We start from the raw sequence: 13313 nt of genomic DNA, 5'->3' as shown, positions 1-13313 counted from the left end.
CTAACACTGAGCCCCTCAATCTATAAATAACAACGTTGTCATGGTCACTTGTCCTGCCTGCTGTCCCCTCTTTTCACCCGTTCTCTGTGCGTGTTTTGTTGTTGAAAAGTGCCGATCAAGTGAGGACTTACTTTTATGTTCCAAGGAAGTCAAATTGATGACAAACCCGATGACGTGCAGGGGCTGAGGTTGAGGTAATTGGTTGAATTTGTGTTGATAGTTGCGATCGCGAAATCGCAACTTCCTGGAGGGACTGACAAAGAGAGGCAGAAAACTGCAACCAAATAATGTTAAATATCAGAAATTAATTAAAAAACACACTAAATTGGCAAACACATACAAACAATGGTTGATATTAATAATAAAATAAATTTAAAAATATACTAAAGTAACAATTAATATAAATACAGTCATTACAACAATAAAAAACAAGAGTAGAAAATATAAAAATGAGGTTTATGGTATCCTATATTTTAGCATTAAAAACACATTTATATTAAAAAAAGATTATGATGAACCTTAAAAGCATAACAGTACAATTTGAGTATAATTACATAACAGTAGTACTTTTGTAACAATTCATGGACTGATTTTGCCCACTACCTGGTCATCATGTGTATTGACATCGAAGTTGAGGAGAAACATGCATTGATGGAGCAGGTGGCTCATCAGACCATCGTCATGCAGTTCATTCTGGAGTTGGCAAAAAGCCTCAAGGTGGACCCACGAGGCTGCTTCCGTCAATTTTTTTCCAAGATTAAGACAGCAGATCAGCAGTATCAGGATGCTTTCAATGATGAGCTGGAGTCATTTAAGACAGTGTTTTCCAACCTTTTTTGAGCCAAGGCACATTTCTTACATTAAAAAAATCAGAAGTCACACCACCAACCAAAAGTGTTACAAAGTGACACATTTAGTCTCTCAATTAATTAATCTGTTTATCTGAGAGGGGGATTTCTGTAACTGTGTCAGGGCGAAGCATCTCATTTACAATGGTCTTTGCAGGTAGTATTAATGTCTCTGCCACATTGTGTGGCTTTTTTGATTTGGCTACGAGTTTAGCTACTAAGTAGCTAGCTTTGAGAGCTCTGACACAGTTGTAGTTTTTCTCATAAAAGTTGCCTTTTCCGCCACCCATATTACACTCTTCATCAGGGTTTCAATTTTATCCAGGGCCCAGTTTGGAGTTTTCATTTTTCCTTTCCAAATTTTTATCAATCGCTGTTTTACGCCTACTTCTTGTCACATACACCTTTCACGCACATCATTAATTCTATTGTCTTAAATTAACAAGGTCATTAGTGTGCTTTATTGCCACCCAGTTGGTGGGTAGCGTAGGTCAGTACATGGACGAGTATTGAATTACACTGCACAGACGCACTACATGGCAAATTATTTGCAGTATATTATATGGATAATATTTTTTGGGACTAAGTACAAGAAATTGGATAATTTTCCACGGCTCACCTGACTATCTGTCACGGCACACTAGTGTGCCACGGCACAGTGGTTGAAAATCACTGATTTAAGACACGGGTTCGGGGCAGAGCGAAGATCCGCATAGAAAAGGCCATGAAGGAATATGAGGAAGAGGAGCGACAAAAGCGCATCGGACCTGGAGGGCTTGATCCAGTTGAAGTGTACGAGACCCTGCCACAGGAGATGAAGAACTGCTTCGATGAGAAGGACATTGGAATGCTACAAGAGGTTATAAGTAAAATGGATCCAACAGAGGCAAAGATTCACATGAAGAGATGTATAGACTCTGGTCTCTGGGTCCCAAACTCCAGGGTGGACGATGGGGAAGAAAAAGGAGATGAAAAAGAGGATGATGCTACCTACAAGGAGGTGAAACAGGAGCAGGAAGAAACACAAATAGGAACAAAGGGATGAATGGAGTTAGCATGAATTTAAGCATTACAACGTCACCACTTTCTGGAGAGAGTGTTAAATGTGCATGAAGAAAAATGTATGCAAATAAATACAACTCTAATTTGAGACTTCAAAAATGTTTTACTGACCATGCAGCATCAATATTTATTGCATTAATAGGATGATGAATGTAGCTCCACGCACCTGGTCAGTCTCTGATCCGTCACAGCACAGGATCTGAAAGGTTTCTATTCTAGTCAATGTGTTAACTTCCACTGGATCCGCTCCGTTGCGTCTCTGATCTGGCAGATACATAAGACATCTATTTGTTCCCGGATGCCGGAGCACAACGCATCAATCTCAACAGAGCAGATGGAGCGGGACAGGAAGTCAGGTTTCACCAAAACAAAATGAAAACATCCGGTTAATTTTCAGAATAAAACACTCTGTGTTATCACCAGATCGTATTTCACTTAACTACAACAACAAACCAAAGTCATGATGAGCGGAGCCAGGCCTGGAGTCAACAGGTCAGAGGTTTTCAGAGGACCAGAAAGACAACATGGATGAGGAGAGGAGGAGGAGGAGAATCCTTGATTCAGGTATTACTGCGGGGAAAACCTCGGTCACATGACTCCAGCTGTCCGCCAGACAGCTGAACGGATCTGGTGGAAGTCTGACGTTAAAGTGTGCTGAGGTATCAGGCCCCAAACATATCTGCCTATCCTGAAACCTGCGAGGTGCTGCCCCCATGCATTGGACTTGATTGTAAACACATCCCACAGATGCTCGATTTAAATTGAGATCTGGACAATTTAGAGGTCAACTCAACCCCCTTTTATTCCTCCATGGTGCAGTCCTGATGCTCATGCCCATTACAGGTGTTTCCAACAGTGGACAGGGGTCAACATGCTGCACTCCGACTTGTTTGAGCCCCATATGCAATAAAGAGATTTACCAGACACAAATATGGTGGAAGTCCGATGTTAAGCCTGGTTTACATCATAGGCTACGCATAGCCGGTGCAGGCGCCTACACACAGCCTGATGTGCACCTCCTTCGAAATGTACAGGTCGAAATGACCCAGAACATGGTGCCAGACCGCAGCGGATCAGAGACAGCCCGGGATCTGGTGGAAGCCCCGGGTTAAGCCATACCCCACCCTCCTATGATTCAAAAATGATTCTTTTTTTCCGTTGCTTAGCGCCGCTCGAGTGTCTGCTTGTTGCAGCAGCTCTCTCTTCGTTGTTCTTAAACCTGTTTAGTTCTCTTTGTATTTGGAGCCTGTCAGGACTTTTAATGACTCACTTGTTGGCAATAGACACCAAACTGACTACGCTTGCAGGGGTGTTTTTTATGGTTTTGTTCCTGTGTGTGTCCGGAGATCCTGCGTGTATCCATGGTAACATTGTTTACATACGAGATCAGCTGTTAGCAGCCCGTAGCATGTCGATGCTAAACGATGCTAGGCCCGATGTTCCTTGCGAGCTGAGGAGAAGGAGGCAAGGATGACGTGTCAGACCAGTAGACCTCTCCTGAATATGTCTGCATTATAAAATATAGCTGCTTTGGGGGGCTGGTTTAGCTCAGTTTTTTGAGCTCATCGTATGCGACAATAATCTTTAAAAATCACACAAACACAATACCCACATTTGTGTTAGGCAAACTGGTATATTCTGCCCTTTAACATACATGCATAATGTAATACTGCTAAGTGTTGCATGCAACATTAGCATACAGTAGCACAAAAACTTTGTTTTGAGCATTGCTGCATTGGAGACAATTTGTTAGTTTGATTTTTGTAACTGTCATAATGCATGATGCAAAATCAGAACAAAATTGCTTATGTTTGTTGGTTTGATAATATTTGAATTCAGTCAGTTTGTAGCTAGCAGAGTAGTTAGCTTGTAGCTAGCTGTATGACTCAGCCTTTTGGTTGCATTTTGTGCTTTATCTATATTTTATGATATTTGATTCTTCATGCAGTTTGTGCTTAGTTGCAGTTATAAAGAGTAAATTCTTAAAGAAATGCAAAGATAAGTTAGGCTTTGTGCTAAGAGGAGGACTTGCAACTGTTAGCTAGCTGTCACATTAAATATAAGCAACTCAATTCAAGGATGCTACAGAGAACATACTTCATACATACATGACTTCACAATGTCTGCCCCACCTGGGCGGCCAAAGAGACATGTGACAGCCCATAGCATGTCGATGCTAAACGATGCTAGGCCTAATGTTCCTTGTGAGCTGAGGAGAAGGAGGCAAGGATGACGTGCTGGTACTGAGGTGCAAGCTAAGAAAAGACGACATGGACCTGTCCTCCCACCCACCGTTATGGGGACTGTAAGATCTATCTACGATAAGGTAGATGAGCTAACCCAGCACCAGAGTAGCAGCATGCTAACCATAGACTGTAAAAAATATGGACGTAGTATCCGGGACGTCACCCATCTGTTTCTGAACGCTGTTTTGAAGCCAATCGGGAGCGGCAGCCATATTGCTTCTGTCGAGCCAGTGTGACGTAAAGAGGCGGGGCTTTGAGCCTCCTAGCCAACAGCTGCAGTGTTCCCGCAGGCAGCTGTGCCTCTCATTGGAAGACTAGTAATCTCAATATCTTCGAAATTGCCGAATTAGAAAAAAATTGACCCCCCTCACAGTGAGAGGACATCGAGAAATGAGCTATTCAGACTACACTCATCTTTTGTACCAGGCTGTAAACATGTTTATTAATGCTGCAAAGATCGTCTTTTCCCCATTCATGTGTATGTGACTTCCGGTACCTCCGGAGCCAGCCTCAAGCGGATCCTCGATGAACTGCAGCTTCTAACACTTCCGCATTGACTCATATTTTTAGACCGGAGGTTGCCGCTTGATGCTAACAGAGCTAACAGCGGACACGAACGCCATATTGGAAGGATTTCACCTGCTGTGGGCGGACAGGATACAGGAGAGCGAGACTGAACTAACTGGGGAAGAAGTCCAGCTCAGTCCTGGACCCTGTGGAGGTGGTGGCTGACAGGAGGATTATGGCCAAGCTGTCGTCTCTGATGAACATTTCTTTTTCTATATATATTCTTGTTAAAGTCTTGTTCTGTACACCTTCTTGTTTGCTGCTGGAACTCCATGAATTTCCCTGTTGCTGGACGAATAAAGGAGGATCTTATCTTAACGCGGAGCCGGACCGCAGCGGATCAGAGACAGCCCGGGATCTAGTGGAAGTCCTGGGTTAAAATACAACATCCCAACTTTTAAGGCACACTTTGTAAATTGCACACACTTTGTTATAATAAGCCATGAAGTGCGTATCAAAAAGCTGGTTAGGTTTAACAGAGGTTGATAACTTTTTGGATCACTCTAACCACCAGGAGACTTCCCGCTGCAGTCCCTGTTTGTCATCCTTGCCTTCAGCATCTGTGCTGCGACAGACATCACACAATTTCATTTCCGCTAATTGACTATTTTGAAGTGGAGCGACGAGAGTTTTCCATCATCATATTGTCAGGAAGCAGCTGCCAGCTGCATAGCAAGCCCCGTAATGCAATCAGCTACTTTGTGCAGGCCTTCAGACTCTTATTGTGTTTCTGCATCGCTCGGACTGCTAATGTCCCCGTCCTGGTCATCCCTCTCAGCTGGCGTCGGAGCGACCCCCGGATCACCGTGGAGCTTTATTTCATCACGGCTTTGTTTTTATGCGCGATATGTAAATCTGTTTGTTTGTCTTTGAGGATGGTTTGTAGGTGAAACGAGGCAACTTCAACTCAGAGCGCACCAAAAACAACAACAAACCACTTTGAGAGGAAGTCAGGCGTGCTGATTTTTAATTACACAAAACAGGGACTGATAATTTGGACACATATTTTGTGATGATTAGAAGAATTGGCTTCAAGACCACAAAAAACACCCAATTAAAGAGAAAGCTTTTAAACAGAGTACCAAACTACAAGTCCATTATCCTGATACACAAACGTCCATTTGTGCCGTTTGCTCTGTAGGCCGGTTAAAAAACATTTTAGCCACATCCTTCATGACAGTAAAAGTGGTACGTTTCAACAACCAGGATTAATTTCATGCAGCTCCAACTGAGATGCTTTTTTTTTGCAAATTTGGCAAATTTAATTAAACAGTGTTGGATGAGACCCCTCAGCCATTTCTGCCTCTGTTTACTTCCTTGTTTGTGCCGTCTCTGTGCTTTAACAAGCCACATTCTGAAAGGAGTCGCGTCCACACGGCTCAGTCCTCGGCGAGAGATAATTGCAGCTCAGAAGATTGTCACGGTTTGACTGTCTTTGAGAGCACTCTAATTGTTTTTGACATTTTTTTTGTTTTAATTGCAGCACATTAACACATCTTTAGTTGTCACAGTGAGAGGAGCTGGCTCGGGATGAACAGGAGGCAGATTGCAGATGACTTGTGGCGAAGCACAAGAAATGTGGATAATTAGTGGAGACAGTAATGTAAGAATTAATGACAGTTGGAGCCGTAATGGAAACACGGTCTCGCAAAGTGAGTTTGCGGTGTCGTTTCAAGTTTCGAGTTTCTTTCATTACCCGAGTGCCAAACTGATGGAGTTAATCTCAGTACAGATGGAGTGGTGTAACAATACACCACATACAACGTCAGTGAGAATGTCAGAGAGATTAGTGCAAGAAGACAGAAACAGAGAGGCGACACAGAACTTTCTTTCACTAATGAAGGTCCTTTTATTATGACGAGGATGTGCTTCTGTATCAGACACTAAATAAGGACAGGATGCTCTGAATCATCTGTGTGCAAAGTCAGACCAGTAGACCTCTCCTGACTATGTCTGCATTATAAAATATAGCTGCTTTGGGGGGCTGGTTTAGCTCAGTTTTTTGTGCTCATCGTATGCAACAATAATCTTTAAAAATCACACAAACACAATACCCACATTTGTGTTAGGCAAACTGGTATATCCTTCCCTTTAACATGCATGCATAATGCAATACTGCTAAGTGTTGCATGCAACATTAGCATACAGTAGCACAAAAACTTTGTCTTGTGCATTGCTGCATTGGAAACAATTTGCTAGTTTGATGTTTGTGACTGTCATAATGCATGACGCAAAAGCAGAACAAAATTGCTTATGTTTGTTGGTTTGATAATATTTGAATTCAGTCAGTTTGTAGCTAGCAGAGTAGTTAGCTTGTAGCTAGCTGTATGACTCAGCCTTTTGGTTGCATTTTGTGCTTTATCTATATTTTATGATATTTGATTCTTCATGCAGTTTGTGCGTAGTTGCAGTTATAAAGAGTAAATTCTTAAATGCAAAGATAAGTTAGGCTTTGTGCTAAGAGGAGGATTTGCAACTGTTAGCTAGCTGTCACATTAAATATAAGCAACTCAATTCAAGGATGCTACAGAGAACATACTTCATACATACATGACTTCTCAATGTCTGCCCCACCTGGGCGGCCAAAGAGACATGTAACACATGTTCCACAAGTTATCGGTTCATCTCAACCAATAGTGGCGTATGTTGGTGATGACATCATTTTGCCATGCAACCTGGAGTGGACAAGACAAGACCTGGAGCCAAGATATGTTGACTTGTGGCGTTCTGGTGAAGAGCTGCAAGGTGATCAACATCCATCCTATGTGAGAAGAACATCTCTGTTCATCATGAACTGAAGTATGGAAACGTAACCTGAACTTAACTTCTGTTGAGCTAGTGTGAGGTAAAGAGGCGCTAACAGCTAAAGGATGCTCGCCCATCAATCAAGTCAGCCACGCCCTTATTTGGGCAAAACTTGTAAGTTTAATACCTTCAAATATAACGAGTTATTAAAAAAAAAATCACCCAGTACAGTGCAGGGTTCCCACGGGTCCTGGAAAAACTGGAAAACCTGGAAAACAGTTGACCAGTTTTCCAGTACTGGGAAACACCTGGAAAATATATGTCCTGGAAAATTATTTCAACATGACTGTGTGTGACCTGACAAGGTTAAAAAACACATCCCCATTTAACATGTGAGGCCATTTTTGTCATTCAGATCTATTAAGGTCAATTAATGCACTGATCCTCTTATTATTATTATTCATTTATTTCAGTGAGGCAGCTTCCAGATTCCTTTGCTGGCTCTTTTGTTTTTTAGCTAATTTTATATTTTATGAGAAAAGAGAAAGCTGAGATGAGAGCTGCCCATCATTGTTGCTTGGTTGCACTGATAAAGGGCTGAACATCTGTGGTTGCATTATTCCATAATCAATTTGCCATCACTTTTAATCATGTAAGAGATGAGTTCATGGATTGCCATAGACTTGCATGTCTTCAATGTAGACTTCCACTGAGAGGAACATATTAGAATATTTAGGAACTAAATACACAAGGACGTCAGCTTGACACACACAAAGACAAGCAAAACAAAAACATGCTTGAGGAGCCACGGACTCAGCGTACCACTTAAAACTGAAGTACGATCTGGCAACGAGTAGGAGAGAATCCGGAGTCTTTATAGGAGAGGGTTGATTATTGAGCGGCTTCACCTGGTGCTGCCTGCAGAATGGAAACCCCGCCCACATTCACCCACAAGACACAAACAAGGGGAAGAGACACAGGAGGAGGAGCAACAGACAGGGAAATGACAAAACACACACACAAAGAGGGAGAGGGGAGGGCTGCCATGATGAGGATCATGACATGATCTCTGGAAAAGAGTGGGAACCCTGACAGTGTGTGCAGATAAAGAAATGAGCTATTCAGACTGAAGCTGTTTTCTGAACCAGGCTGTAAACATGTTTATTTCTGCTGTAAACATCGTCTTCTTTGAATGGGTGTGTGTGTGGTTTCTGGTGTTTCTGCAACCAGCCTCTAGTGGACACTCAAGGAACTGCAGTTTTCACACTTCAGACACTTCTGTTGTTCAGTGTAGTGAGTGACGTCATCGTATACACCTGACTGGAAGTTATTGATAATAAATACTGAACAATAACAGTGATTTATGTACGAACTAAATGCTGACCAAAATAAGTGACTAAATGTGACATAATAAAAATTATAATAATTAAAGCCGCAAGCGGTGATGAACAGGCCCTGGCACACCTGCAGCCGCCGCCTACGCGAGCCAATGCCACATGTAAACCGCCGCCTGATATTTGCCACCACACGATGCGAAAGCAAGATCTGAGAGTATATACCGCCTTGGGTGGCGCAAATGTTCCAAGTTTCTGGCAGATTGCCAAGAAAACCTCCAAACTTGACAGTGTGCCACGCCCACGATTTTAGTCTGAACAGAATTCCTTTAACAATAATTTAATCGTCAATATGTCTGATATAGAATGTGCCTTGTTTGGACTGAATCAGAGAAAAACTCTAGGAGGAGCTCTCAAAAGTATGCACCCTTATTTGGGCGTCATTCTTCACATTCAAAGCTGTATGTGCGTTTGATGCCACGCCCACAATTTTTGTCTGATCAAAATTTGTTCTGATAATTTTTTCTCGTCAAGGTGTCTCCTATAGGTTGCCCTTGGTTTGGACTGAATCTGGGAAAAGCTCTAGAAGTTAATAGCAAAAGTATGCACCCTTATTTTTCATGTTCAAAGCTAGGTGGCGCTCTTCCTGTTGAGTTTGGGATATGGGTGCAAAAGGCTTTTTTGTGCGTCCTGATGCCATGAATATGTGTCAAATTTTTCAAGCATGTAGCTCAAAATAACCTCTATGGGGAGGGTTTTTTGAAAACTGTAGGGGGCGCTAGTGAGCACATTTTTTTCGACTGTTTATGCGACACCCATAAAATGTCGCAATTTTTCCCAGCACTGATGAGTGTGTTGGATGAGGTGAGATTACGTGCATTTTAAAGTCACAAAAATCAATTTTCCAATGGTTTTTTTTTATGCCCCGCCCCAAAGTCCGACACGCCCACAACTTTCGTCTGAACGGAGTGCCTTTACTTTGTATTAATCGTCAATGTGTTTACTATAGCATGTGCCGAGTTTGGACTGAATCAGAGAAAAGCTCTAGGAGAAATTAGCAAAAGTATGCACCCTTGCACGGACCCATTTTGGCCCCATTTGTCATGTTCAAAGCTAGGTGGCGCTCTTCCTGTTGAGTTTCGAATATGGATGCAAGAGGCTTTTTTGTGCATCCTGATGCCATGAATGTGCGTATAACTTTTCATGCATGTAGCTAAAAAAAACTTGATACGTAGGGTGTTTTTTTTACCTCTAGGGGGCGCTAATGAGATTTTTTTTGCGAGACCTATAATAACTTGCAATTTTCACCAGACCCGATGAGTGTGCAAAAATATCCGCGCTTCAGGGGGCCTAAAATGCGTTTTAAGTGGCGGAAGAAAGAACAATCCTTGGGGCCTCGGGCCCTAATGATAATACATTTTATTTATAAAGCACTTTTCTAAAAACTCAAAGATGCTGCACAAAGGATAAAACATCATATAAAACAACAGAACAATAAAAACATGAATAAAATACATTAAAAGCAGTTTTAAATAGGAGGTTTTGGTGAGTGATTTGAAGGTGGACAGGTTGAGGTAGGTTCTAATGTTAAGTGGTAAGGTTCCAGAGGGTGGGGGGCGGCGACAGAGAAAGCTCTGTCCCCCCAGGTTCGGTGCTTGGTGTCAGGTGGTAGGGAGAGGAGGTGGGCGTTGGAGGATGGGAGGTTACAGGACGGGGTGTGTTGGTGGAGCAGGTCGGTGAGGTAAGAGGGGGCCTGGTTATGGAGGGCTTTGTGGGTGAGGAGGAGGACTTTAAAATGTGTTGTTTGATAGGGAGCCAGTGGAGGTTTTGGAGGACAGGGGTGATGTGGTCACGGGAGCGGGTGTGGGTGAGCAGGCGGGCGTCAGAATTCTAGATATACTGCAGTTTGTTGAGTTGTTTTGAAGGAAGGCCGTAGAGGATGCAGCCATACCAATCTGCTTCTCTTAACTACGAGGAGTTCATGATCACTATAGTGACAATTGATAGTAACTGTGTTGTGTTGATTCAGGAGGAAAGTTGAAGCGGTGAGCAGCAGACAGAACCTTGAAAACATCACTCTTTTGTGTTTCTTTGCACCTGTGGAGGTCAAGGTCTCTGCCTCTGAGTGTAGAAATGTCACTAAATCAGGGGAAAGCGTGGTGCACCTTTAATTAGTTCACTGCCTTTAGATGAAAAGAGTGAACAGTGCTTCTCGTCCGTCCCTGAGACCAGCATTAGCTTCTGCTTCTTTTCTTTTACTCCACCTCCCTCAGGGCCAGACGGTCTATTATTTTCCTAGTTTGATTCAGATACCCCCATCCCCTCTCCTGCCCTTATTTACCACAATCTTTTCACCCTGCCCTTTTCTTTTCCTGCCTCTCTCCTTCTCTCATTTCACCATTAACCCTCCTTTCATCTGTTTTCAGCCTCACATCGCCTTCATGTCTAGAAGTCTGGTTACAGCTGGGTCACTCGATGCAAGCTCCTCGGCTGCAGGGGCGGCCGAGCTGTGAACGAAATGTTTCTGCTGAGGAAAAGGTTCAATCTGTGCAACACCTCGTGTTCCACTGCATGTGTGCCGCCGAGATGTGCTTAAACAAGAAAGACGGATTTGTAAACTGAGTGGGAGAGCCGGCTAAATCCACCACACAGCTCCGACAAATGTCCTCTGCTTCTCTTCTTGCCTTTCCCCTCGTGAAAGATGGAGGCAAGGACATTTGGTGAGTAAGTCGTGGCGAGCAGAGGAGAGGGGGTTGTGCATTGTGCAGGCGAACTCAGTGGCCTGCACGCTGTTGTGTAAACAGGAAGAGAATTAATGTATGGAAGATTTGTCATACGAGGTTTCATATGTTTAAAATACTGAAGAGGGGAGGGAGGAGGACTATAAATGTCAGACTTCTTTTTTTGGATATGCTTGCTCTGTAAAGACCCCCCAAGGGCAGGCTCATGTTTTGCCCTTTGTTGCTTCATTTAACAAAAAGATCTAAGAGATCTTTGTCTTAAGATTCCCTTCATAGAACTTCTGATAGAGGAGTTGTGTTGGCACGTCATGGGATGCATCAAGGACAGGGTGGCTGCACGGTGCAGAACTTCAGACTGTATAATAAATGGACGTAGCCTCCGTGACGTCACCCGTCTGTTCCTGAAGCCCTATTTTGAAGCTGATCGACGGCAGGTGCCATATAGAAAATGCTGAACTCAACCTTACTTCAGTCAAGCTAGTGTGAGGTAAAGAGGCGGGCCTTAAGCCTCCTCGCTAACAGCTACTGGGTGCCCGCCTGTCAATAAAGTCAGCCACGCCCTTATTTGGGCAAAACTTGTAAGTTTAATATCTTCAGAAACAAAAGTAAGAATGGTTTTGTAACAGAATAAATGCACACAATTAGGGAATTATAAGGCTGCTCATAAAAACACTGTACATAAAAGGGTTTTCAACACAAACCATTCGTTTTTGCAAAGTTAAGGTAAAATATACGGCTACAAAAGATCCTAAATTAAAGCTGGGGTTGGTGTTCAGATTTAGATCCACTTTTTGTTATACTATTTAAATGATCTTTATGTCCTGATGGTAATCAATACATAATGTGTTCTTAAAAAAGAGGTTAACAAAAAGCTGCTATCTACAGCCGGAGTAAACCTGGGAAAACACCAACCAATCACAGTTTTTGGGTCCCAAAATTTTAAACCAATCAAATCCCGTCCTGCCGTTCTGCCCGCCTCCTGCAGAGCGTACATTTCCCCAGCCTGCACTCCGAGTCCCCGTCCCCTGCCTCTGCTTCCCCTGACTCTATTTACTGCCCCTCTCGCTCCACCTCAGGCCTGTCCCCTCTGACCCGATGAGGGGCTTTGCCCAGGACTGTAGTCCGGATCAGAGTCTAAAAAGCTCTCACCACGGGGGCTCTGACAAGCAGAAGAAATAATGACATTCAGTAAGACCTACAGAAATGTAGATGTACTGTAGCGTCCGTCCGGACGCTGTAGTGATGACAAGCTGATCGTGAACACGTTGATCTTTAATAACCGGTCACTGTCGGCCGTTACCACGACAACCAACAAAACAACAATCAATGTTTGAATGAATGAAGAACTTCTCCTCTTGTCTCTCCTCTCTCCCGCTCACACACTCTACACCTCTCCTGATGCCTTCACTGACCGTCAACACTGTAGGAATTAAGAGCATCTACACTGAACAGGTTTAACAAACAGTAGAGCTGTTACAGTGTTATATATGTGTTATAACTTTTTCTCCTGATATCCTGATAAAATGCTAGCATGACAGTTGTGAGTGCTAACAGCAGCCATGTTTGTTTGTGTTTTTAACTTTCACTATGAGAATGTTTTGGTGAGGACTGTTTTTGAATCAGTCACGATCGTATGGTCGTGAATCAGTGGCACTCGTGCATGTGAGCGGGGGCGTCGTTTTGGAAGAACTCTGAGGGGAGGGGTTAGACGGAGTCATGAGGAAATGCTACATTCAAATTCATGCTAGTTTACCGAGACTACCAACCGTA

The 13313-nt window shown here is 43.1% G+C and overlaps 2 protein-coding genes across 2 annotated transcripts in view; both read left to right on the top strand.

Moving 5' to 3' along the window:
• The first annotated feature begins 449 nt into the window (after positions 1–449).
• LOC117828364 (hsp90 co-chaperone Cdc37-like) lies at positions 450–1908 on the top strand. Its single transcript, XM_034705417.1, has 3 exons — positions 450–461; positions 565–819; positions 1531–1908. The coding sequence occupies exons 1-3, from the start codon at positions 450–452 to the stop codon at positions 1891–1893; spliced, it is 630 nt and encodes a 209-aa protein (XP_034561308.1). The 3' UTR covers positions 1894–1908.
• A 1042-nt stretch (positions 1909–2950) lies between these two features.
• Positions 2951–13313, top strand: part of kdm4b (lysine (K)-specific demethylase 4B) — a 108750-nt gene continuing 98387 nt past the window's right edge. Inside the window, exon 1 of the mRNA XM_034705403.1 lies at positions 2951–3017. Coding sequence (XP_034561294.1) covers positions 2951–3017 — 67 coding nt within the window. The remainder of the gene's footprint in view (positions 3018–13313) is intronic.

This window comes from Notolabrus celidotus, chromosome 2 (genome assembly GCF_009762535.1).
Source record: "Notolabrus celidotus isolate fNotCel1 chromosome 2, fNotCel1.pri, whole genome shotgun sequence".
Classification (NCBI taxonomy): Eukaryota; Metazoa; Chordata; class Actinopteri; order Labriformes; family Labridae; genus Notolabrus; species Notolabrus celidotus.
Note: the sequence above shows the minus strand (reverse complement) of the source record. Positions and strands in the feature narration are given on the sequence as shown.